Raw genomic sequence first — 25,468 nt, forward strand, 5'->3', positions numbered from 1 at the left:
ACTTTAATGTCTGAGAATCTCAAAGCTTGTTCCACGTGTTGGCAAATGAAGGCTTGTTAGTGCCACTGTGAGACAGGTAAGCGGTATCCCCATTTTGCAGATGAAGAAGCACCAAATTGAAATGACTTGGCAAAGTCCATACACTGAGTGAGTGGCAGAGCAAATACTAGAACTCTGGACTCCTGGTTATCTGCGCTGACCCCTGGGTGCTGCTCCCTCTCCTATTGTCCTTGTCCTTTCTTTCCTCAGACCTGCATCACTGCATAATGCTGCTCTGTTTTTTAATCCTCCTGTTTGAGCCTAATCTGTTAAAATAGGCCTGGTGACAAGCAGCAGGTGGGAGAATGCCAAAAGGTCCTTTCTGTTTTCGGAGGCTACCAATCTGAGAACTTTATTTCACAGAAAAAATTAGCGACGTGTGAGGTGGGTTTTGTTCATTTGGGAGTCTTTTGCCATGAATAGTGTCAGGCAAATTACATCTGAGAGTGGCAGAGCTGGGTCCATTCCTGCTCAGGAAAGCCATTTGCACGGCTGCATATTACACCTGCAGAATGTCTTTGAAGAGAGGCAATTGAACAGCAGTGTTCTTTGTGAACATGTGCCATTCCACAGCCCACTCCACATTTGCTGCCAGTTGCAATTCCCTTTCAGCTTTGCCACCTCTGCTACTTTTTTAATTGATGTATCTGTGAAAGACCCTTTGACTGTGGGGATTAAATAATCTTCTGGTTTCTATGGGCTCCTTTTCCTCATTTTAGAAGTATGTGCAGTGTAACATTTTCAAAGGTTGGCTTAATTTTCATCTTGATTTTTTTTCCCCCATTTTGAATTAAGGTTTTTCATAGGTTTTAAAAATGCCCTTAATGAATATGACTGGCAAAGGTATGCATGTTTTGTCCACCTAAGTGAGATTATAGCTATAATTCAGATGCAGTCCTCATGCTACACTTTTATGTTGCGGGGATTTTTTTTTTCTACCAATAGCCGAGGAAACCTTTTTGCTTAAAAACCAGTTTTGATAACTTCTTAGTATAATTCTTGTGGGGGTTTTTCCTAAGGTCTGCTCTTGAAAATATGTGCCATGTGTCTTGTACTATTTCTGGATGTATCCCTAGGCACAATAATATACTCTCATAGCATCTAATCAGTTTTTAAAAATCCAGCTAAGATTTTTCAAAAGTGACCAGTGATTTTGGTTTGGCTCAGTTCTTGGGGGTCACAGGTGCACAGGACCTAATTGTCAGAGGATAGGTGCTGAGCACTTTCTGAAACTCAGGCCCCTTTCAGATGTTTGTAGATGGGCACCCAAAATCAGTTGTCATTTATTAGTATCTTAACCCATATGTTACTGTACAGTAATCAACTAACATAAAAGTGTAATGCTTGGCTGCTTAGAAGTCACTTGGTACTTTAGTAAAAAGAACGGACATCCTTTAATGCCCCTTGTATAAATCGGCACCTCAGATCCGTAATATGCCCATCATTTTTCATATTGAATTATGATTGAAAGTTGCTTTACTAAAGTATCTAATTGCTTTACAGAAAGCACTAGAAAATAAACATACACCAGTAACTTTAAATATTATTGTATGGAAGTGGTGTTTGCATTGTCCCTTAGGGGTTCTGCCCTCAGGTACAGTATTCTTGATAAAGAATCTGATTTTGCAGTCCTTCTAATGTTGAATAGCACTTACATGAGTAGACTTTTTTTTATAGGACTGCTCACATGAATAAGTACTACTCACTGTAAGTAACACTTTAAAATAGAGGGCTCAGTTTTGCAACTATTTGTGGGGGGAGGCATTCTGGATATCCTGTATACATTAAAAGCTCTTCCAATATCTATTCTAGTCATAGAGCGTGGATTGTACCGTTGAACGTAACAGTGCCCTGAGATCTCAAACTAAGCACATAGCAAGATGTTAAACACCTTGGAGTTATTCTTACCTTGCAGTTAGTTAAATATTTTATTCAGCAATATTGTAGTGTCAGTCCTGTGTTCACACATGCCTTAGAGAAAGTAGAGAGATCAGTGATGTGTTAGTGGATATGAACAGAGAGCCATTTAAGTAGCCAGATTGTATGGTGGAGCTTTCATGTTCATTGTATGGCTCTAATCAGTGGGGAATATAGAGTGGGTTATACTCAACTTTTGCAGTTGATTGTATTTAACCATTCTTCTAAAGATGTGTATATCTCATTTCATCTTGACTCTTAAGTAATACATCCCTATGCCTCTGAAAGGCCAGAGGCCAAAGATGAATAATAGGCCTGAGCAAGTAGTAACTTCTCCAGATCTAAAACTGTCTTAGGTTTAAGTTCCACTCTATTCCAGTATCCTGCAGGGCAATGACAGGAACTCTACACCATTAGGAAAGAGAGAATGCTTATTCCCAGTGGAACCTAGTAAAAGCTTCTATTCCTGCCAACAGATGCTGGCTTTTAAAAACATGACATTTTAGGTCTAGAAGATTATTAGAAAGGGAATATTTTTTCCTCCTGTCTGCTACATACATGCACTCCTGTAGAACCAGGTGCCTTCTTTCACAGATGCTAGGAGAAAGATGATGTCCCACTAATCTTTTTAAAACTACTACAACGTTGCTAAAATAGTATATCTGGGCCATGTACAGAACATGCAAAGGTGTGCAGGGATAGGATTTTATCTGCTCTTATTTTGGGTTACTTTGTATAAATCTCTTGTCTTCACTAATGCAGCCACACCAGACTCACTGATATTTCTGTTGTACACCTAAATATGTTAATCCCTGTGTATACAATAGTGTAAAACAGTATTTGTGAATGTTTCACACTTTTGATAAACCGTGCTAAAAATCAATAAAAATGAAAGAAAAATGACTTGCAATTTCTCTCATTCAGGAGTGGCATCATACAGGGAGCTACTATCCATATGTCCTTTCCCTGGGCTCATGTCTTTCTCCCTCCTCCCTTATTATTTTGTTTGAATTAGAAAATAGAAAGAGGCTATGCACTCAGCTCCAAGGAGCTCCCCTGTGGTGCAGGGAGAAAGGATGGAATCAGCTGCTCAGTGGTTTGAGCATTGGCCTGCTAAACCCAGGGTTGTGAGTTCAGTCCTTGAGGGGGCCCTTTAGGGATCTGGGGGCAAAAATTGGGGACTGGTCCTGCTTTGAGCAGGGGGTTGGACTAGATGACCTCCTGAGGTCCCTTCTAACCCTGATATTCTATGACTTTACTAGCTGGGGGAGAGAAGGTTGTATGTTCAAAAGTCAGTTTCCTCTTCTGCAGGGAGGGGTCTTGCACCCCCATCCCTCTAGGCACATACGCCCCATTGATCCATCTGTCACAAGCCGGACTGCCCCGTAGTCGCACATGGAGCAGACTGGGTCACCTCCCCATCTACCTCCTAGCCATAGCCCTACACTGAAATGGGAGGATCGCACATCCGTCCACCCAGAGCTGGTCAAACCCCACACACTGGGCAGGGGGACACATCCCCATCCACTGCCCCCACCCACACCCTGGGGGGGAGCAATTCCCCCCTCATCCGCTGGGGGGGAGGAGCAATGCCCCCTCACCCGGGGGGTCGCTGCCCCCCCCGATACACACGCGGTGGAGGGGGGGGCACATCCCCTCCCCCGTTTTCTGCTGTGCAGGGTCAGGGTCTCTTTCCCGTCCGTAACCCCCACGTGGCCCCCGTGGAGCCGGCCACACTAACCTGCTAGCTCTATTCGCTGTACCGCCAGACTCACCCGCCGGAGCCGCCAATAGAGGCTGCGCGCTGAGAAAGCGAACCAATAGCAACCTTCAAGGTCACGAAAGGGGCGGGCGCTGGGTCCCGACTGGCGGCCGGTCCCCGCCCCCCCGCGCGCTATCAGGTTAGGCTGCGGCGGGCGGCAGGTGGCTGGCGCGGCCTGTGGGGCCCGGCCGGGATGGAGCCCGGGGCGGCGGCCGGGGCCATCCGCGAGGGCTGGTTCCGGGAGACCTGCAGCCTCTGGCCCGGCCAGGCCCTGTCCCTGCAGGTGGAGGAGCTGCTGCACCAGCAGCGCTCCCGCTACCAGGAGATCCTGGTCTTCCGGAGGTGCCGGGCGGGGAGCGGGGGCCGGGCGGGGAGCGGGCTGGACGGGGTGACCCGCCTCCCCACCACCTCTCCCGGGACGGGGGCCGGCCCGACCGGCTGTCACCGCAGTGGAGCAGCCGCTGCCGCTCGGGGACCCGGCTCCGCTTCCTCGCCGCCGGCGCGGCGCGGCGCGGGGCGGGGGGGGATCCGCGATCCCGGGGCCCGGCGCGGGGCGGGGGGGGATCCGCGATCCCGGGGCCCGGCGCGGGGCGGGGCGGGGCGGGGGGGGATCCGCGATCCCGGGGCCCGGCGCGGGGCGGGGCGGGGCGGGGGGGGATCCGCGATCCCGGGGCCCGGCGCGGCGCGGCGCGGGGCGGGGGGGGATCCGCGATCCCGGGGCCCGGCGCGGGGCGGGGGGGGATCCGCGATCCCGGGGCCCGGCGGGCAGCCTGCACCCCCCCTCCCCGGGGGTCTGGACCGCGGCCGCCTTCCCCGCGGGGTGCCGGCAGGTGGATCCCAGCCCTGCCCCTGGGGCCGCACGGGACCTGGGCACCGGCGGGCAGGGAGTCGGGGAGGGGGCGATTCTTTGCACCCGCCCCAGGCGCCGGGGAGGGGGGCCGGCCCCACGCTTCGTGGGGGGCGGAGGCAGCGTGGCGCCGGAGAGGGACCGGCTGCCGCTCCGAGGGCGCTGCCCTGAGGCCCCTTCGTTTCTCTTGCCTTGGCAGCAAGACCTACGGCAACGTGCTGGTGCTGGACGGGGTGATCCAGTGCACGGAGAGAGATGAGTTCTCCTACCAGGAGATGATCGCCAACCTACCTCTCTGCAGCCACCCAGATCCCCGCAAGGTAGTCCATGGCCCGTGGCCGGGTCGCTTGTGCCAACGGTTTTAGGAGTCGGGCTTAAAGGACAATTTGTCCTAATTCGCGTTTTTACAGATTGAACCCAAGGGCCAAGCATGTGGCCTATGGATGCCAATACAGCGCTTTACGCTTCTGTAGCGCTTTCGCCTGGGGCCTGCAAAGCACATCGCAAGCAGCCCTTGTAACTTGGGAGATAGGTTAATATCCCTGCCTTACAGGAGGGGCATGCGTCCCTGGCAAAGCTGTAGAGGTATCCTGACTGGATTTTCAGGGCTGACTTTCTTGGTATGACCCTTCCAGCCTGGCTGGACCAAGCTGACTCTTCTGGTTTTTGGCCTCTCTCCTGTCTCAGGTGCTAATTATTGGTGGTGGCGATGGGGGAGTGTTACGAGAAGTGGTCAAGCACCCCTCTGTGGACTCTGTGGTGCAGTGTGAAATTGACGAGGTAGGTAATGCGGGAGGTGATGCTGCTGTGTCCTTGGTTTCAATGGGCTGTGAGGCTGCAGAGTGAGTGGGAGAGCAGCTTCAAAATATCAGCTTAGTGCTGCGACTTCGTCCGCTGCTGCTGACCCTGAAGACGGCGCTTTCGTTCCTTGCCCTGTTGGCATGGCAGTGACCGCCCCAGCTCTCCAAGCAACAGCCTGATTCTTTCTTGCGGCTTCTTCCACGTGCACAGCTGGGGCTAATCCAGTCCGGGTGCAGGATCTGAAGGCTGAGCTCCAGAGAAGAGAAGTTCTTCTGACTTTGTGAAGCACCCTTTTGCTTCCCCTGACGGGGACAGCACTCATCCTCCAACGAAAGGGACCTTGTCCCTCTGTTAGGTCATTGCTGAGTTGGTGTCCTGCTGCTGAATGCAGGAACGGGGTCTCTTTCTACAGGGCCTTCTGCTGGTAGGTGGGTCTGTCCTTCCTCCACTGGTCGGTTCATATTGGCGTTAGTTTCAGAAACTGTCACCATTGTGCTGGGACATAGGAGCTGTGTGAGGAATGAGAACTAAGACCAGAGTCTATTCCTAATCTCTCTACTAAATCAAAGATGCTGCTGGTTGGTTTGAATAGGGAGGCTCAGAACAACTGACACTAGTGTCTTGTCACATCTCTGCCAGCCATAAGGATTCTAGTGTTTAGGGAATACACCGTGATTTCTCACCCGAAAGAAAGTGCTCCTCTACTAGGGATGAGGTGTTCTCCTCAGCCTGGGGCAGAGAGGCCTACACAAGGAAGTTTGCACAGGGAAAGGAGGGCTCAGGGCAGGGATGGGAATGTCTTTCCTTGAAAACCACATTGTCAATTTTCAGGGTTTAAAAGAAAATCGCCATGTTGGTTGGGATCTGCCTCTGCAGATGGTGTATCCCCAAGGGAGAGGGGAGCAGGCAGGTCTGTGTAATCAGATCCTTTCAGTTCTTCAGGGCACCTTTGAAAATTGCAAGCTCTTTGGGTTTGGCACTTACTGTGCAAGAGTGTTGCTGAACTCAGGGGCCATAGGACAGGGCTGAGCGTTGTGTGCTCACTTAAGATGCTGGAAACAGACTGCTCTCAAACTGCTGGTGAAGTGGGTCTGAGCTGAGAGTATGGAAGGAAATGACTCAACCACTGATCAGCTTGGCTGCATGGCACTCTATGTACTCACCTGCTTGTGCTGTCTGTTACAGGATGTGATTCAGGTATCAAAGAAATACCTCCCAGGGATGGCGGTGGGCTATTCCAGCCCCAAGCTGACCCTGCACGTCGGGGACGGCTTTGAGTTCATGAAACAGAACCAAGAAGCCTTTGATGTGATTATCACAGACTCCTCCGACCCCATGGGTGAGAACCCAAAGGAAAGGGGAGGGTGGGGTGGGTCCCATCCACCCACGCTCTCCCTGCCTCCAGACTGCCCATCCTCTCCATTCTAAACACCTCACTGAGGCAGTGCAGAGCTGGGCAGGGCTCCTTTGAAGAATAAAGAGAGAATCTTCTCTCCCAGCCCAGAGAACTCACTCCCTTCCTTTCACTTCAGTTCCTTTGATGGGGAGTGATCTGGGTGGGGCTCCAGATGCAAATCATGGCGCTGCTGGAACATCTCTTTCCTTGCCTCTCTGGCCCCTGAGGGGTGAAAATGCATCTGAAAATTGTTTCTTTGCCAGCATAGGAGCAAGGCTGCCAGCCAGCCATCTTGCTTCCCTTTTCAGGGCTCTGTGCCCCAGTCCTGTGAGGTGATCTAATTACTCCTTCTAGTAACTAGTTAATCCTGGAGTCTGAAAAGAACTCCTAATTGCCAACCCTCCCTGCCTACTCACCCTATGTCTACACATAAATCATTACAGATGCAGGGCCGCAGCTGCACAGCTGTAGCCATTTAAGGGCATGTCTACACTACAAAATCATGTTGACCTAAGTTATGTCAGCATCCAGCCGCTGCAGTCATTAAATCGCTTTTGCTTGTCCACTTTTCGCTCTTTGTGTCAACCTAACTCCATTGACAGTGACTCTGCACCTCTTGTGGAGGTGGAGGTAAGTCGGCAGAGCCGGGAAATTACGTTGGAGGGAGCAAAATTTTAGTGTAGATGCTTCCATAGTTAGGGCAACGTAAGCTGCCTGGCATCAACATCACTCTGTCGTGTAGACACTACCTATGCCAGCGGGAGGGGTTCTCCTGTCAGTATAGGTAATCCACCTCCCCAAGACGTGGCAGCCAACTCGATGAAAGAGTTCTTCCATCAGCCTAGTGCTGTGTGCACCTGGGTTAGGTCGGAATAGCCACTTCTCTCAGGAGTGTGGATTTGTCACGCTCCATGGAGACAGCTATAGTGATGTAAGATTCCACAGTCTTCTCTCTTCCTACCTGTAGTGAGCTGCTGTCCGCGCCTCGCCACCCCCTCGAGATCCTAAGGGAGCTAGCTACCTTCCTAACTTACTCCCAGGCCCCATTACAATATTAGCTGAGAGCCACGTGGTCTTTAAAAATCTGGCCTGTCGTGGCTGGGTCTTGGTTACCCATCTGTAAAACGGGGATAACAGCGCTTCCCTGCCTCTCACAGTTGCTGGGCAGAGAATACATTAAAGGTATTTGGGCATCTAGCTGCCATGGAAATCAATGGGAATTAGGCACTGAAATCATTCTAAAAATCTGGCCCCAGAGTGACTCGCTGAAGGCGCACCAGGAGTTTGTGGCAGAATTGAATTGGATTGAACCTGGGTCCCAAGCTAGCACCCTAGCTCCTTGACCACCTTTCCTCTCTTCAACAGAGTATACAATGTTGCCTTGGGTTTTACCATTTAATTGTTTTCTGCTCCCGTTTGCAACACTATTACACTTTTGTGGGGGTGGAGAGGTGGAGGACACATGCTTCAGGGGATGTTCCCCTCTCCTGATTCCCTTAGCAAGAGGTTCCTTCAGCTATTACTGTCAGATTTTGATAGACAAACTAGCCTAACCTCAGTGCCCTTTGCTGATATCTTCTTCCTTTTAATCTGCCACGCAGTGGGGTGAGATCATGCGATTTTTATTTTTGTGAGGAGTATTATGTTTGCTGATTAGCAAAGAGAAAATTGGGTTGGTTCTACTGTGCTGGAGGTGGGCCAAACCAGAACCCCAGATCCAAACTGCCCACCCCCAGCTCACCTTCAGTCGTTGTGTGCAATACATTAAAAAGCGATTCAGAACCTTCTTTTCTAAAACAATTGAGTTTTGCCTGGTATCAAACCTGAGTATCTAGACCCCCAGGTGGAGCAAAGCTCTGGTCTCTTCTGGAGCCCAGCAAAGGCATGCCTTAGATGCACAAAGGGATTTTCATGGACCCTGAGCCATCTCTGTGACATCCGACCCCCAGGTCCTGCGGAGAGCTTGTTCAAAGAATCCTACTACCAGCTGATGAAGACGGCTCTGCGAGAGGATGGGATTCTCTGCTGCCAAGGTGAGACCAGACAGGGTACAGTTGGCCAACTGAGGCACAGAAAGGCGAAGTGACTTGCCCAAGGTCACAGGAAGTCTGATGAAGCAGGGAATTGAGCCCAGGTGTCCCAAGTCCCAGACTAGAGTTGAAGGTAACTATGTAAATAGGGAAGTTCAGGTGAGGCTGGGTGTACCAGGATCCTATTGTAACAGAGGGTTATAACAAACAGGTAATGTGGGTCTGAGGGTCTTTTCCCCTCGTGCCTGCTGTTCTGGATCTCGTGTAAATGGGCACAGATGACAGAGGCAGCAAAAAGCCAAAGTTGGGATCTGTGGTACGGTATCTATTGTTTAAAAATCTCACTTCCCAGAGCTGTGTCTGAGTCTGGCCTTAGTCTTCCTGTGCATTTCCAGTAATCTTTGCACTGTGTCTACACTGGGGCTCTTACCAGCAAAGGTATCCCAGTGTTAAAAAATCCCAGCCCATCCCCATGTAGCTATGCCAGTAAGACTTGGATGTAGACCAGGCCTTAGTCTTCAGATTTAAAATCAGCCTTTACCTGAAACCTCTCTGCTCAGAGTGCTAAAGGTGGCCATTGTCTATTCTAACCTCCCTTCTGTCCTTGTTACCTGCACAGGTGAATGCCAGTGGCTGCACCTGGATCTCATTAAGGAGATGCGTCAGTTCTGCAAGTCTCTGTTCCCTGTGGTGGAATACGCTTACTGCACCATCCCTACCTATCCCAGCGGGCAGATCGGCTTCATGCTGTGCAGTAAGAACCCAGTGAGTGTCGGGTGTCCCGCCGGCTGCAGGGAGCTGGGGTCGTGGGGGGGAGGGCGACACGGAACAGACTCATCTCCATTAGCAGCGTCCGCCACTTCTTAGTGTCTGAAAGACCAGGAAGCCTGCTCGCGTGCGGTATCTGCCTCTGGCTGACGCCGAAGGATCTCCATGCGGCACCTAGACCCATCTTCCCAGGAACCAGGGCCCCCTCTGGGTCCGTGCTGTGCTCGGCCGTTGCTAGTCAGGGGCTAGCAGCCACGGTCCGGCTTGCCCAGCCCGTGTGTCGTTGGGACAGAACTGACTGGCTGCTGTGCACGTGTGAGAGGTCGGGAGATAGAGGGCGGCTCCCACTGAGCAGGTGCTGCGGCAGTGCAGGCTCCCCCTCAAAGAGCCCCAGGCCTGGCCTGGAGGGGTCCCGCCAAGGAATGAGGGAGGAGGTCAGTTTCGACAGCCTCTGGCGGTTCTGTTTTTGAGATGAGGGCAGCTATCCGCTGGGAACCGGGTGGAGACCCACCAAACGCAGGGCCGCACTGAATACCAGTGCGGATTCTGCCCTGCAGAGTGAAGGGTTTGATCTTCAGTCATGGTGTGAAAGCTTTGGTTGGCACAGGGCTCACACAGTCGTTCCCTAGTTGTGCGAGTTAATCTCGCTGACTTCGGCCTGTGGAAAAGGGCTAGTCACGTGAGCCGGGGTTTGCAGATTCCAGAGGCTGTTGCCATGCAGGGCTTGTGATCCCAGGGTGGAAAAATGCCATAAAAAAAAATCCCCATTTCTGTGCGTTCTCACTGTCTGCTTCCAGCAGCCAGGTACAGGGCCCCTCTAGACGATTCTATACACTCACTCGGTGTTTGTGTTTCCTCTTTGCAGAGCACAAAGTTCCGGGAGCCTGTGCAGCAGCTATCGCAGCAGCAAGTGGAAACGATGAACCTGAAATACTACAACTCTGACATCCATCAGGCAGCTTTCATCCTGCCTGAGTTTGCACGGAAGGTAAGTGAGGCTGCAGCCCCTCGCTCCCCCCAAAGGCTGGTGAGACCCCACCAGTCTGTGGAGTGGAACCGCTGATCTGGGACCGAGGGTTCCCACTCGGAGCTCTGCTGCTGTTGCCATGACTTCCTTAGAAGTACGCGGCTCCTTCTTGGGTCAGGCTCCTGCTTGACCTCGAGCTAAGGACGGTCCCTGATTAATTCCCGGGAGCATGGGAGTTGGTGTGGGACTTCAAGGTCTGCAGAGCTAGCAGCATGGAGATCTGTGTGCTGGCTGCTCTGGGTGAGGTATGGTGAAGCCAGGGCACGCCAGTATCAGGAGGTGACTGAACACACAGCTGGTCAGTACATACATGGATAGGAGTAGACTACTACAGAGGACTAACCTGAATCAAACCCCGAAGAGGCTTTAGATCCACCAGTGGGCCCTGAGAGTCACTAGAATAGACCAGTCTTCATTAGAGAAGCCACACAAAGGGCCTGGGTAATGCAGGCATGGGCTGTGGATCCTGCTGCAAACCAGAGGACTAGAGAACAGCAGTGGTGATGGTCTACGATGGGCATGCAGTTCATTGTGCATTGCTGAAGGATTTGTCCAGGTTTTACATCACCCTCTTTGAACCATCCCTGTTCCAGTCAGGCCTAAGCCCAGGCTGTGAAAGGTGCACCAGCAGAAGGGAGACTTCCTCAGCATGTTGGAGGAATTGCCTGAGCTAGTGGCATTGTAATGTGAAAGGAGCATGCCCAGAAATACACTTCCCAGCCCCTGTCTAAGCAGGTTTGTCATTTCTCTGGACGATTAACTGAATTCCTCTCTCTTGGGTGTCTCCAGGCCTTGAGTGACGTGTGAGAGCCTGTGAAGCTGCTTTCCCCCCCACCCTGAGTTGGACCCTGAGATCTTCAGCGCTGCAGCATGGGGGGACTCTCAGCAGGCTGCCAACTCTTCCTCCTGGCTGGGGATTTGACCCTTTGCCAGCCAACATTCCGTCTGATAACACTTTAAAGATGGCAGGGCATAAGCCAGATGAGACTTTCTGAGCTCCTCGTTGCTTGGGGTCAAAACTGTTCTTTCCAGTATTGGGAATGTAAGATATTTCTCCTTTTCTCCCCCCTCCTGCCCCCAACTCACTTGGTGTATTTATAACTGACATGTGTCTGCGTAGCAATCTTCTGGAATTTGGGAAGAGTCCAGAAGGTTCATTAACTCAGTCTTAAGCACAGGGAAGGGAGTAGTATGCAGGGAGGTAGCCTGCTCTCCTCCGCAGAGAGCTCCCTGCTGCTGAGCTATTGTAACTGGTAACAGGCTTGAACTCCAGCTCCACTGGGTCCTTGGAGAGGTCACAATTCATATCCTCTGTTGTTATTCACAGTAGGTTTCTAGTCCTGCTGGAGCAGCTGTGTTACAGGCTCATCGGCTGGCAGCAAAGTCTAGTAGCTCTTTTTTTTTAAATTGGTTGGAAACGAAGTGCTGAGGCACTAACAGGGCGGCTCCTGTTTTTTTTAATCCTCGCTTTCGGATCGGTTCCAAGGCATGCTCCTCAGTACAGAGGTCGGTGCTTTATATCCATCCGTTGCCTGGTGGATAGGAGCAAGTATGGATCTCCAGGGAGCTAGTCTCTCCTGAAGGCTTCCGCAGAAGGCTCAGGCCGGGTATTGGCTGGCCCATGGGAGGCGGATCATGATTTGTATTCTTGCTCCCGAGTTCAATGGATGTGTAATCTGTTCTCTGCGTGTACTGGGCCCTGAGGCTCAGACTCCACCTCTCCATTACTCATTAAAAGAACTCCATGCTGCCTCTGGGCTGTTGGTGTCCTCTCGGTGTAGCCCCCAGGCAGCTGTCACTCCCTTGTGACCAAGAAAACAATCCCTTCTGGTGGTTAAGGTGACGCTGGAGTTGGTGCATTTCCTTGATAGCAAGGGAAGCTCTCAAACTCCTGTGCTCGTGCTAATGCCTCTTACCAGAGGATCTCAGGGAACCATCTGATCATCCAGGCTTCTCCTCCCCCTGCCCTGCAGGATGTATAAAAGGCACATGTTGTAAACCATGACCTGGTGCATGTTCTCCATTGCAGCCCCTCCGCCGTCCCATGTGTGCTGCACAAGTCAGCACCCCTTGGCCTCAGCTACTCTCTAGTCTAAACAGGAGGCTCCCAGCTGCTCCCCCCTGCTTGCTTGTCAAACTAAGGAAGCTTCCCATTTCCCTCAAGTGTGGCTCAATCCCTGACTCCTCCCAGCTAGTCGCTGTTTCTTATTGCCCTCTGCAAAACTGCTGCAGGTCCCTAAGGCTGACAGCTCTTCAGTCCTGCAGTGGGCTGTAGCTGTACAAACCATGAATGTCCGCTAGGGGACATCTCGAGAACCCCAATCAAAGGGCTCATGCTGCCAAGGAAGAGCGTCCCCCGGCGGGCTCTGTCATGGTAACAGTGGAGGAGCAATGTTCTGCTCATGTTGGGACTAGGCTGTGTCCCAGCCGCTACCCAGCAGGGCCTGCAGCTCATGTAGCCAGCCACTGTCTGTCACGTCTGCCTCCTCTGTTGGAGTCTCCCCTCCTGCTTTATCTATAGTTATTGGCTCAGCGTGTGGCCCCACTCCTCAGATTCCCATCAGCACAGTTCCTTCACGGGCCTGAGGCATTGCCAAGCTCCAGTGCAGGAGTGGAGCCTGGCTCCCCTTCAGTCTGTCAGGGGCAGGCTGGCCAGATTTCACCCTGGGGTCTGGGCTTGAACTAGCTTGTTTAAGTGGGTGTGACAGCTTTTTGTCCTTCCCTTCGCTTGGGGCCCCTGGGCCTTGTTCGATCTACCCCTCCAAGGAGTTTGGCCTATTGCCCTATATACACGTTCTTCCAGCCCCAGCTATTGTGTCTCACAGTGTGGTGCCCAGAACAGAGCCTGTTCTTATCCACTAGGGGTCGCCCTAGTGCCCTACACTCTGGTTTGAACCCCCCAAGCTACCCGCACGTGATCTGATCCCAACTCATCCCTTCCTTCTGCTGGGGCAGCTGACCGGAGTTCCATGCAGTTCGCTGCACGTGGTTCTCTTGGTGGAAATGGAGTTGCTGGTGGGAGATCAGGCCCCTGGCGTTCTGGATTGATTTTGGCCAAACGCCATCTCTCCATCCCTCACGCGGCTGGGTTGTTCCCTTCCCTCATGGTGTTTCAGTAAGGCTGCCAAAGCACTTTGGGCCCAGTGTCTCTAGGAGGGTCAGCAGTCGTCTTCTGATGAGTTACAAGTATGAAAACAGCGTGATGGGTGAGTGAGGAAAGAAGTAATCCTGGGTCAAAGCCTCTAGGGGAGGCTGGGGAGATGATCACTCAAAGGGAATGGATAAGGATTGGGGGAGGGGAGAGCTATAAAGATGTTTTGTACCTGCCAAGCCTGGGGCTATGGGATCTGTTCCTCTGGCCTCTGTTGATAACATCCTCCTAAAGCCCAGCAGGGAGCTGCATTCCATCCAGGGCACGAGGTGTCCCTGGCGTCAGCAGAACCCCGGGCCCTTGCACGAAGGTGCTGTGCTAAGTACAGGGGGAGGTGATTTCCAGCGCTGCAATTTCGCCTCCTGCTCACTCTTGTGGTTCTTGTTGAATTTTCTCTTATTTTAGAAGCTTTTCTGTTCACCTTGAAGCTTTGCCCCTCCGCTCTGTTATAGGGCTCCAGGGCACAACCCTTCATGCTTCCCAACTGTTGATTATTTGTATTGCTGTAGGACCCAGGAGCCCTACTCAGGGACCCTGGGTGCTGTACAAACAGAACACACAGCCAGGCCCTGCCCTTAGGAGCTTACAGTCTAAATTGGTGCTGTGGAAAGGTGCTGGATTGCCACCTCTTCAAATCCCTTTGTCCATAGATCAGGTACAGACTGGGCTGGGGCAATGCAAGCTTCCCCCATGCTGTCCTGTTAACATGCCTCACACCCATCCAGTGAGGTGAGCTTTAGCTCCCAAAAGCTTATGCTCAAATAAATTGGTTAGTCTCTAAGGTGCCATGAGTACTCCTTTTCTTTTTGCGAATACAGACTACCACGGCTGCTACTCTGAAACCCCCCTTGGAGTTACCCCACACACCCCATGGCAGAGAGGATGGTTCAGTCCCTATAACCTATTCAATCCTTCACATCTCTGCCCAGAATGCCAATGATGAGGCTTTTCCTATATATGGGGGAAGGGGACTGAGTCTGACAGTTCAGTCAAGAAAGGCTCTTGATCAGCCACCATTTGGTGATGTGTAAGATTACTGCCCCATGCTGGATATGCATAGTGCCCTAGAGCTGAAAGCCTCCAGGCACCTCCCTGCAGCTGGTCCCAATTGCCTTTTTCCTTAGCTCTTTGCAGAGATTTAATCTCACTAGGTTTCAGAGTAGCAGCCGTGTTAGTCTGTATCCGTAAAAAGAAAAGGAATGCTTGTGGCACCTTAGAGACTAACAAATTTATTAGAGTATAAGCTTTCGTGAGCTGCAGCCCACTTCATGGGGTGGCCTAATTTACAAGTCAGTTACCGTAGTGGCAGGATAGGGCCATCTGCAATCCAAGCTGCCCATGATTTACTGGTAGAGCCCTACATATAACTCCACAGTAATGGCCAGACCTTTGGGGGGTTTTGGGTTTTTTGTTTTTTTTAAATTCTTGAACTTTTTATTAAAGAATTTCAAATAATAAGTATTAAGAGATGGATTGTCACTTTTTGTAACTAATGGGTTAAGCACTTTTATACATATCAAAAAAACCATCATATTTGCAAGTCTGCCATAGAGTTCAGAGCATGGCTATTTTCTGTGCTTTGGCGTGGTAGCCTACTCCAGTTTATGGAAACTCCACCAGAAACCTTTTATAGGCAGTTTCAAATGCTTCAGTACTCTGCAATGAGAGCTACAGCTTACTGCCTGAAGCTGGCATTCATTAACAATGCAGCCAGGGAATGGAAGGATAGTTTGCACAGTAGCTAGTGCCATCTGAGCAGCTCCAAGCACTTTGACTGTTCGGGTGCAAGTCGCCCCAGCGTAGACAGCTGACAAGAGTTCTGTGCACTACTCAAACCCTTACAATGGGACTTGCATGGTATATAGAGTTTCAGCAAGGCAGATGAAATCCATGTGCAGCAATGATTATCCCTTCCACACCTGGGGCTGCAGCTGTTAACCCTGATCTACAGATTGGGAAACACGGGTACAAGAGAAGAAGGTTTTCAAAAGTGACAAGGGATCTCGGGTGCTAAACTTGAGAAGCCTTAAAGGGCTGAGTGTCTGCTGTCATTTGAAAACTGGGCTGGCTTAAGGTGTCTCCAGCTGGGCCCTGAAAATCACTAGTCACTTGGGATAATCTTGGCCAGCCAAACTCAGTGATTTGCACAAGGCTAAGAAAATTGGCAGAGTCAAGAATTGAGTCTATTGGTCTTCTCCATTTGTACTGCGGTACCATCCGGGCCCACCACAGTCATGGAACAGGACCCCCGTTGTGCGAGGCGCTGTATGAGCACAGGCCCTGCCCCAAAGGGCTCACAGTGTAAGAATATGACCGGAAACAACAGGTGGAGATGGACAGAGGAACACAATGAGAGGGTCTTGGTAGGCAGCAGCCTCAGTGCGCCAGAGGCCTGTTGTCAAGTCTGCTGGCCCGGGGCTGACTCCTAGCCCTGTACTTTGCCACTGGAACTTCTTCAGTTCCCAAAAAGTTTCAGAAGTTTTTCTGGGGGGAAAAAACTCATTATGAAAAATATCTTGCCCGTGTCCTTTCAGCCACTTAATTGGTATGAGTACCTCATTCAGCCTGTGCTGATGTTCTCAGGACCTGGCTGGATCATTGATGGAGTCCAGACAGAGCGTGAGACTGCCAAACTGAGGACAATTTGACTTTCCTAAGGGAACACGAGCCTCCACAGGCAAACAATCTACAAGTGATAACAACTGCCCCCAAGGTGCTGGGCGAAGCAGTTTCCTTTGCAAGGGTGCGAGAGAGGAGGGGAAAGTCTGAGCAACCAGCCAGGCCCAGACAAAGAGACTCAGGCAAAATGTCATTAAAAAGTAAAATGAGAAAATTTCCCGGAGTTAAATGCTGGGCACTTTGGGCGAAGCTCTTTTCTGACTGTCTGCATAGGAGGGAGTTAAATGCTTTTAAAATATGCAAAAGGTGGGGAATTAGAAACTGGGATCTCAATTATAGGACAGTGATGTGTGAAGCAGATAAACAGGGCGGGGGTGGGGGGAGAGAAATGATCACAAATGCTGTGAAAGTAGGTGGCCCATCTTTCAAGGCTGCCAGCTGCACGGTGAATAGAACTTTAGTAGCCTCTTGCTGCTGCAAATGATAAGCGCTCGCTTCCCTCCAGCAGGAGACTTCCTTGGCAAGAGCGAGGCTGCCCTCTCCATGGTACTGAAAGGCTCTGTGTGATGTGTACACAGCCGCCGAAGACTCATCTTCTTGGGGACTCCTTTATGTGGGATTTGCTGATCTATCTGTAGACACCGGGGTACAGTACCACCGCACGTGTCCCTGTTCTTAACTCCCTTCAACTCCAAGAGAGCAGCCAGGGGAGTAAGTTGGACTCTCCCTGGGAGCCCACCAGCCCAAGGCCTTTCCCTAATGAGTTCACACTCTATTACTGTTCTTATAGCAGCACGGGGGGGAGGGGCTCTGCTGTGCAAGGTGCTGCACATACCCATAGGAAGAGAGGGTCCCTGCCTCAAAGAGCTTACAGGCTAAATAGACAAAGGAAGGCTCATTATCCCCTTTTTACAGAATGGGAAACTGAGGTACAGAGCCATGAAATGACTTGCCCAAGGCCACACAGAGAGCCTCTGGCACAGGCAGTAACCCAAAGCCAGTCTCCTGAGTCCCCTTCCAGAGCGGGGCCATCTGTACTAGTCCCATGTCCAACAGCACTTGCAGTCCTAATTGATTATGTACTTTTAACCTCAAACAAGAAGTGGAAGGAACGCATTCTCCAGCGAGGCCTGTCATTGCCACAGGATGAGCACCAGGGCCTGCGAGCGACATGCCAGCCAAGGAACAGCCCCTGCCTTGAGGCGGTCAGTCGAGAGGCACCAGCAAGGCAGATAGCAGTGTTATGGAGGTGCTACCATCGCCAGGCTTCCAAGAGGAGTTGAGTCCTGGGGAGACAGCGAGAGGAGCACAAGGAGATGGAGCCTCACTGGGAGGCTGAGCAGTAGCACCAGATAGGGAATAGGAGGAGGAGATGGTGGAAGCAGAAAGGAGAAGACCCCAACAGGGGATGGGGTGGTGCTGGGGACTGGAGCCATGCAGGACTCAGAAGCTGGGGAGAAGCACGACCTTGATGTGACCCCAGTGGGGAAGCCCAGGCAGGGATTTGAGAAGCCAGTGGGTAGGGTCAGGGCTGTGGGAGATGAAGTGATGCGGCAAAATGGAGGGGCCATGTTAATCCCTCACAGAGAAGTTTTTGACTTCCCCTGTACAGGTGCTTAGGGGGTTAGGAGGAGGGGGGTGCCTCAGAGGTCAGCTGGTCTTTATGAAGGGGGCTGGGGTCAGCAAGATCACAGAGCAAAGGTCTGAGCTGGCACCTGGCCTGGGCTCGTATGGGCAAATCCCCACCTCAGAGTTGATGAGACTGAAGCCACACAGAGTTATTTCGTGGGGAGGGCAGTGGAGGAGTTGGCTGGGGAGTCTGTGGTGGAGAAGGGAAGGACACTGATCAGTAATGTGGGAGAGGGGCATTTCTGCAGGCAAAGGAAGCTATAGTGTGGCCCATCAGCACCTCTCAGGCAGCTGGCTTGGATCCCGCTGCCCAGCCAGGCTCACTGCCTCTCATGCACAGGGAGCCCGAGACAAAAGGCCAGCAGCTTTAGTACCAGCAGCTAATTCCATCACTTCCTGCATGGCCCATAGCAGCTGCCTGTATGAGCCATTCAGAGCCAGGGCCCAGTGGGTTTGGACCCATCCTGTGGGTGTGAGCAATAGGAGGTGCCCGCTGGCCATGTCCCCTCAGGTCACACAGCAGCAGGGACACCAAGCTGAGCTCTTGGGAGAAACATCGTAGAATGTTCCAGCTGGAGCCTGCCTGGCAGCTGGGAGTGGGGACAGGGACTCTGCCGTCACGTCTGGGCAGACGCTGTCTCCCAGACCTGCTCCCTGAGGCGTGTGCTAATCCCGCCTGGCGTTCCTGCCCTTTAAGCCTCTCTTGCTGCAGCCTGAGCCAACCCTACAGACCTGCTCAACGTCTGCACCTTTCAGGCTGCTCTCCATGCTGGTCATTGTCCCAGCATGTCTGGCCCTTGGTGGTGGAAAAGCCATCTCCACAGCTCCTGCCATCTGGAACTGCCTCCCTGGACATCCCCCTGCCTCGCCAGCTCTTTTCTGACATCGCCGTTTATCCCCCTCACCTCCCGCTTTGCTGCCGGCTTGTGACTCCATTCACTCTGCCGTGGTGCCTCAGGGAACAGCCCATACGTAAGACACAGCCCCACACAGAGCTGTATCCATGCGAACAAACAGCCTGGTTTGCCTAGATAGCCCCCAGAGTGCTGGCTGTCTGCCTCCACTGCTGTCTGAAGAGCCTTTGGGCTAATGTGCCCTTTGGGTTAGTCCCGTCTCGTAAGTGACTGTCTTGGGTTCACCTCCTGCCTGTCTGTTACCTCAGCCCCATCTCAGACTGCAATGGGATGAGGCCCCCAGTTCCTCTTGAGGCCCCATGTGCAATCCCCTAGTTTTGCTCCCACCACCAAGCAGTTCAGTCATGGGTCAGCTGGCAGGTCCCCATGCCATGCTCAGGTCAGTGCCCTCTGCATCCTGCACCCCAGCAGCTCTCACCAGGCTGGAGGAGTTTGATGGACTGCATTAGGGAGGGCAGCAGGGTGGGTTCGAGTAAATTGGCCCCATCGTTCCTGAAGGGAGCAGGTGACGTTTCATCCTGGATCAGGGCACACAAGCTGGCAATGACCTTAACTCCCCAGCTATCCCAGGGCATGGTGGGAAAGGCACTCAGGGCACATAGGTGCTGGAACTAGGAGGACAGGGGGTGCTGCAGCAGCCCCCTGGCTTGAAGTGTTTTCCACTCTATACAGGGTTTACAGTTTGGTTTCATGGCGCTCAGATGCCCACTATACAAATTGCTTCAGCCCCCCTGTTCGGGTGCTGTATTTCCTGATTAGAATTCAGGCCTTGGAATCTCCCAGGGGGAATCCGTTAGGCACAGAATAGTTCCTTTCCTTTGTGTCTTTTAGCGAGGGGATCAGAGGTTTCTTCTAGCCCCCTTGTGTGGATATTTAGGCATCAGGTACTCAGGGCAGGCCCCACTGCCAAGTGATCTGGGTCTCTGTGCGTTCAAAGGACAGTGGAGGGGCTTGGAATGTCAGCAGCTGGAGAGGGTGGGGTGGGGACAGACTTCTGGGTTCTATCCTGAGCTCTGCCATTCACTCACTGTTTCCCCTTGGCCACATCCCCGCTCTGTCCCTCCACATCTGAAAAGTGAGAACTTACCTGCTCTACAGGGGTGCTGGCAGGAGAGAGACCGGAGCTGCAGAAGCTGGGCCTCCCCTTAGAAGTGTGCCCAGGGGAGAAGGGTGGTGGGTTCAAGGGTGAGAAGAGATGTGAACTTTGGGTCCTCGGATCCCAGGAGGCAGATGACACCATGGTGACAGGGGAGTGGGAGGTAGGCTGCAATGTCCTTACAGAATCTTCTGCTGGGCCACAGCCTCTTGCTACAAGGACATCAGTCTGGGCAGGAGGAACCTTCTGAACGGCTGCTTGAAAAGGGGCTGTGCAGGGCAGAGCCGGGGAGAAAGGGGGACACAGAAGGAACCTAAAGCAGGGGTCATTGTGCCATGAGCTAGGCACAGCTGCTCCAAGTCTGCCCAACCCAGCTAAGCCTCTGCTTTTCTCTTTAGCACTGTGAAACCCAAGTCCAGTGGGGCTGGGATCCATTCTGCCAGGCTACAGTCTGGAACTGGGGGACTTCTCCAGACACCTGGAACCCACAGGTGCTAGAATGGGGGTGGGGAGCAGCTCAGCATCACCCAGTGAGCGGCACCGTGGGGAGACACAGGGCTGAGCTGCAGAGATCCAAACCCCAATATCTCGGGGTTGTTTGGATTCAGGTCCAGGCCCATCTGTAACTATGGGAGAGGGGGCTTTGACCCCTTCCTCTGCAGCATCCCACATTGGCCACAGGCTACAGGACTGGAGGGGCCATTGGCCTGCAGGGTCTAGGACACCAGGAGTAGCCCACCTAGACAGGGCAGCTGCAGACCTGAGGGTGGGTTACTTTGGTCCCAGCCCCCTGCTCCCTCCCCTTCCCCCCACACAAGTCTTTGCAGCAGGGGCACCTGGAGAGCCCCGGGGCGCTGAAGGGCCCCGCTCCAGCAGCCAAGTGTTGACACCCCTCCAAAGTCTAATTCGCCTTGGATAGAGACTGGATTGTTTGCGTCACCTGCAGGGCTCCAGAGCGGGCTATAAAAGGGGCTGCAGCCATTGCCTGTGGCAGAGCCGAGCCCAGAGACAGCTCCCCCCGCCCAGCCGTGCCCGACCCACCGCTGCAGCCCCCGCGGATCCATCATGCAGCTGGTGGCCAGCCTGGTGTCCGTGCTGCTGGTGGTGTGGAGCGTGAGAGCCAGCGCCTTGCCCGGAGAGGAGAGAGCCGCCGTGGCGAGCAGCAGGGTGAGTATCGCGCACCCCGGGGCGGGAGGCAGGGCAGAGGGGACCGCGGGGGCCACCCCGGTGGCGCTCTGTGCTCCTGGACCCTCCGGAGCTGCGGCGCGTGGGGCTGGGCGCCTGATTAGCGGGGAGGGGGGCAGGGCTGAGGGCAGACCGCAGAGGGGTCGGTGAAAGCAGAGTCCGTGCTAGCCGCAAACTAGAACGGGAGAGAGGGAAAGGAGGGGAGGGGAAACGCGGCTGGCTGGGGGAGTCCGGCGAGAAGGAGTCGGGCAGGAGAAGAAGGGGCGTGTAGGAGAACAGAAGGCTAGAGTGGGCTCCTGTCCCTGCTCCAGAAAGGCCCCCCGGGGGGGGAGAATGCTGGAAGGACCCGGTGCAATAGGAAAGAAGGAGGGTAACCGAGAAATAAGAAGCGGAGTAATCACGCCAGAATAAAGTCGCTTTGATCCGGAATAGAGTGTCCACATGGGAGATACGCCAGCATAGCTGGAGCAGTGTAATGGTACCGCTAGTCCCTCCCCCGGTCAGTTCCCGCGGTAGACAACCACCGCGACACAGCCTCTGCCCTGTGCTCCCAGCCTGTGTCCACGGCTCTGCCCCCGCCCTGCGCTCCGCCAGCCTGCACCTGTGAGTGCCGGAGTGGGAGCTGCGCAGCTCTCACTCCGGTGCGCGTCCATCCCCGCAGCGCGGCTCGCAGGTTCGCCTCCCAGCCTGGGAACTGGGGAGCAGCCCAAAAGAGGAAGGAAGGGACCCAGAGAACCCCGTAAAGGCACCAACTCCTCTTGCGCCTGTGTCTAGTTCCCGGTGGCGCTTTTTCAGCCTCAGAGGTGGTTCCCCATCAGTGTCCGATGTTAATGCTTCAGAGAGGGGCTCTGGGGCGCTTTGGAGAGGGGCGCGCGTTCCAGGAGTAAGCGAACGAGGAGACCGAAGAAGAGACAGACGCACACAGTGAGATGCTGGGGACAGCATCCCATCAGGGAGCGGCCCTTAGATCGGCCTTAACCCTTTGTGTGTGAGGGGGGGGAGACACAGTCTCTTTCCTCTGCGGATTCTCACCACAACGACAGGTTAACCCTCTCTGTGACCGACACGTTTTTATCCGAAGTCTAAGCCGCAGGGAGAAGGGAAAAGCGCGGCGTTAGGCGGCTAAGCCCACTCACCAGCCGCTCAGTGGAAATGAGTGCGAGGAAGGGTTCTCCGCGGCAGGTCCAATGCCGCTGCTGGAAGGGAGCTGAAGACTTATTAACTTTCCAAAGTCCCTTCGAGAGTAGATCGCGGTAGGAGGGACGGGTTGGTGGCTGGAGGAGAGAGATGGGGATCCCTTTCTCAGGCTAAACACCTCCGGGTTTGAGGCATGAGCTGTTATGAAATACACCCCCAAATGCACAGGAAGACACCGACCGGGGTATCTCCATGTCCCGGTGGAAGCGGTGCAGAGAAGCCAGCAGCCGCAGGGGCGCGAACAATAACCAGCTCTAGCGGCCCGGAGCTCTCCAGCGGGACATCGGTGGGAACAAGGGGCGAGCGCACCGGGCTGGAGAAGGTGGCTTTGAGGACCCTTCCCCCTGGCACCGGAGCCTCGCTGGGGCCAGTGGCCACCGGCTTCCAGCGCAGTCTGGTTCCGCTAGTACCCAGGGAGCCAGGGCTTTGTCTCGCCCGGCTCCCGGATAAGGCGGGCACCCCGTGCCCAGGTAACAGGGACACCCAGCAGACGGCTGGAGCGCTGGCTTCCCAACTCAGGGCTGGAGGGAGCGGCGACCCAGGTGTTGCCAGATGGGCAGGGTTTGGGAAATCGGCCTCCCCCACACCTCTGTGGCTGGGGCTAAGTCAGGACACCCGGCTTCTGGCCTTGCTACGACTGCAGGCAGTTATGTGCCTCAGTTTCCCGGACTGTCTAAAGGGCAAACAATTAGAACCCTGTCAATACCCACAAAGGTTTCTTTCAAGAATCAGGGGGATTAATGTGGCCGCTCCTTGGGAACAGCCTTGCCCAGGGGTCCGGAGCATCAGTGGGGAGCAACCGCTGAGATTCTTCTGGGGGTAAAGAAACCGAGCTGGGTTACTCCAGATCAAGGCTGGTGTAACTGAGATCAGAATCTGGCCCTAGGCTATTTGAAAGCAGGCAATGTGGGTTGTTTCATGTCTCCATGGTCCAAGTAGCTTTTCCAGCCATTTGGGGCTACAGCCCCCACCCACTGCTGCCTTCTTCCTTCACCCTTAATTCTGGCCTCCTGGAAATGGTTGGCTAGAGAAGTCTCAGCATGAAGTTTCCCCATGTTAATAATACTTCTCAGCACTATGTATCCCTCCATAGCCCTTCCCAAGTAGGTGCTGGGACTGCCAGGCAATGGAGACAGTAACCTGGGGGGGGGGGGTGGGATTTATAGCTAGCTGGGTTTTGGGCGGGTGGGAGGAGCAGGGGATATTGTAACTGGGTGAACCAGTTTGTTCACTGGTATAATGACACACACCTGCTGCTGTCTCCACCCAGCTGGCCAAGTTGATCAGGCGGGGTCTGGGAGCCAGAAATTCCTGAGCTCTAATCTCAGCTCTGTCACTGACTTGCTGGGTGACCTTGAGCAAGTCATTCCCCCTTGTGCCTCGGTTTCCTCTCCTGTGTGGTGGTGGTAATGACTGTTTCCTGTTACCCTGGGAACAGGGTGGGGATTAACTAGCGCCTGTCTGCAGATCAAGTGCTGTACAGGTGCTGAGAGCCCTCAGGCCAGGAGCCTCTGGTGAGGGAGAGGGAACCGGGATCCTGGCTCTATCCCTCTCTTCCACCTCCCCTGTCTCTGATGAGACCCTGGCTTTCTGACCACTGAGCAGAGAACCAGAGGCATATTAGGGATTTGTGGGGCCCTGGGCCAGAGCAAATGGGGAGCCCCTCCCCACCCCTTCCACTTGCAGTCCCGTACTCCCCCCGCCGTGTTCTTGCTGAGGAAATGGGGTCAGGGTACAGGGGCAGGAGCAGCGCTGGGTGGGTGGAACCGATTGGGGCACGGGGTTGCCCATTTTTCCAGGGCTCCCCAGTTGGCCGGAGCCCCTGGGCTTGGGCCCCATTGGCCCAGTGGCTAATCTGCCACTTCAATGAACCATCCAGGGCTCCATGCCAGAGTCTCTGTGCTAGGCTTCCCTCCTGTGTATGCTGTCCCCCTCCCTTCTGCTGGCTCACAGGCCAAGAGATGTGAACCAGGGAAGAGGAGGAGGCCAACTGGGGCTGGCAAATGTCCCCACCTTTCTGCCTCAACCCACCCCTATCATGATGACCCCAGTGACTCCCATTCAGCACTATGAAATTGGCCAGTCTGAGGTGATTAGCACTGCAGGATGGCCTCGTGTCCTAAGGGTTAGAGCTGGGGTCTGTGATGAGGAATGGAGAGCATTAGGCCAGTACCTGCAGAGGGACTTAAGGAGATGGCATTATCTCTCTTGTGCTTTCCACTTGCAGGAGCAGACCAAGGCCCGGAAGGACATGATCCTGAAGATGCTGGTGGGTCTCCTGGATGGGATGGACACGGGGCGTGAGGCAGCTTCCACTGACTTTGGAGAGCCCCTGGAGAGCAAATTGGAAGAGGAGCGGCTGGCTTTGGGGCGGCTATCACAGCGAGACCGCAAAGCCCCCTGTAAAAACTTCTTCTGGAAAACCTTCACTTCCTGCTAACCCCCAAGCCTCACTATCAGCCCTGGATTCAGGCCCCCTCAGATTTTCCCTGGCCCCTTTAGAATACAAGAACTGTACTTGCATTGTAAATAACATCCACATGTCAATGGTTTCTGTTTTCCTCAAATGATTTGAGCTCTGTTTGTTTGTTACTCCATTCACAAATAAAGCATGGCTGAGAGGCACCTTGGGAACATGTGTCTGCTTCTTTGTGCCTGCTGCAGCTAAATGCACACACGCACATCTGGACCTTCTGACACACTCGGTGGGTGGTGAGCAAAGGTAAAGGGCTGGCCCAAAAGGTGTTGGGGGGAAAAGGAAATGCTGACTAATATACACAGGCTAGCATACACATATATTATGCTGATAATACTACCCACAATACATATTTCAAGCATTTAAGTATACATTTTATTAAGCATTAATATAGCAATTATATAGCCCATATTGGCCTATACTTTTGTTATAATCCTGTTGACTTGTGCTAAGTATCCCATAACACCTTGCATTAGCAGAAGAAAATTTTGGCTTAAGTAGATAGGAAAACTGGCAGTATCAGGAGAGATAAATGTTTTCTAACAGCAACAGAAAGGGGTTTACCCTCCTCACAAACCTATTTACCCTGGTACAAGCCCAGGGGATGGCTCCAT

General features: G+C 53.3%; 2 protein-coding genes across 2 annotated transcripts; both read left to right on the forward strand.

The window, feature by feature from the left end:
* Nucleotides 1-3,853: 3,853 nt before the first annotated feature.
* On the forward strand, nt 3,854-12,337 carry SRM (spermidine synthase). Its single transcript, XM_073316553.1, has 8 exons — nt 3,854-4,060; nt 4,765-4,885; nt 5,253-5,345; nt 6,552-6,705; nt 8,712-8,795; nt 9,412-9,557; nt 10,426-10,548; nt 11,377-12,337. Exons 1-8 carry the CDS (start codon nt 3,912-3,914, stop codon nt 11,392-11,394), a joined length of 888 nt encoding a protein of 295 aa, XP_073172654.1. The 5' UTR covers nt 3,854-3,911; the 3' UTR covers nt 11,395-12,337.
* An 8,601-nt stretch (nt 12,338-20,938) lies between these two features.
* On the forward strand, nt 20,939-25,005 carry LOC140900104 (somatostatin-2-like). The gene is made up of 2 exons (XM_073316735.1): nt 20,939-21,163; nt 24,606-25,005. The coding sequence occupies exons 1-2, from the start codon at nt 21,062-21,064 to the stop codon at nt 24,816-24,818; spliced, it is 315 nt and encodes a 104-aa protein (XP_073172836.1). The 5' UTR covers nt 20,939-21,061; the 3' UTR covers nt 24,819-25,005.
* The last annotated feature ends 463 nt before the right edge of the window (nt 25,006-25,468 follow it).

Source organism: Lepidochelys kempii, chromosome 18 (assembly GCF_965140265.1).
Source record: "Lepidochelys kempii isolate rLepKem1 chromosome 18, rLepKem1.hap2, whole genome shotgun sequence".
NCBI lineage: Eukaryota > Metazoa > Chordata > Testudines > Cheloniidae > Lepidochelys > Lepidochelys kempii.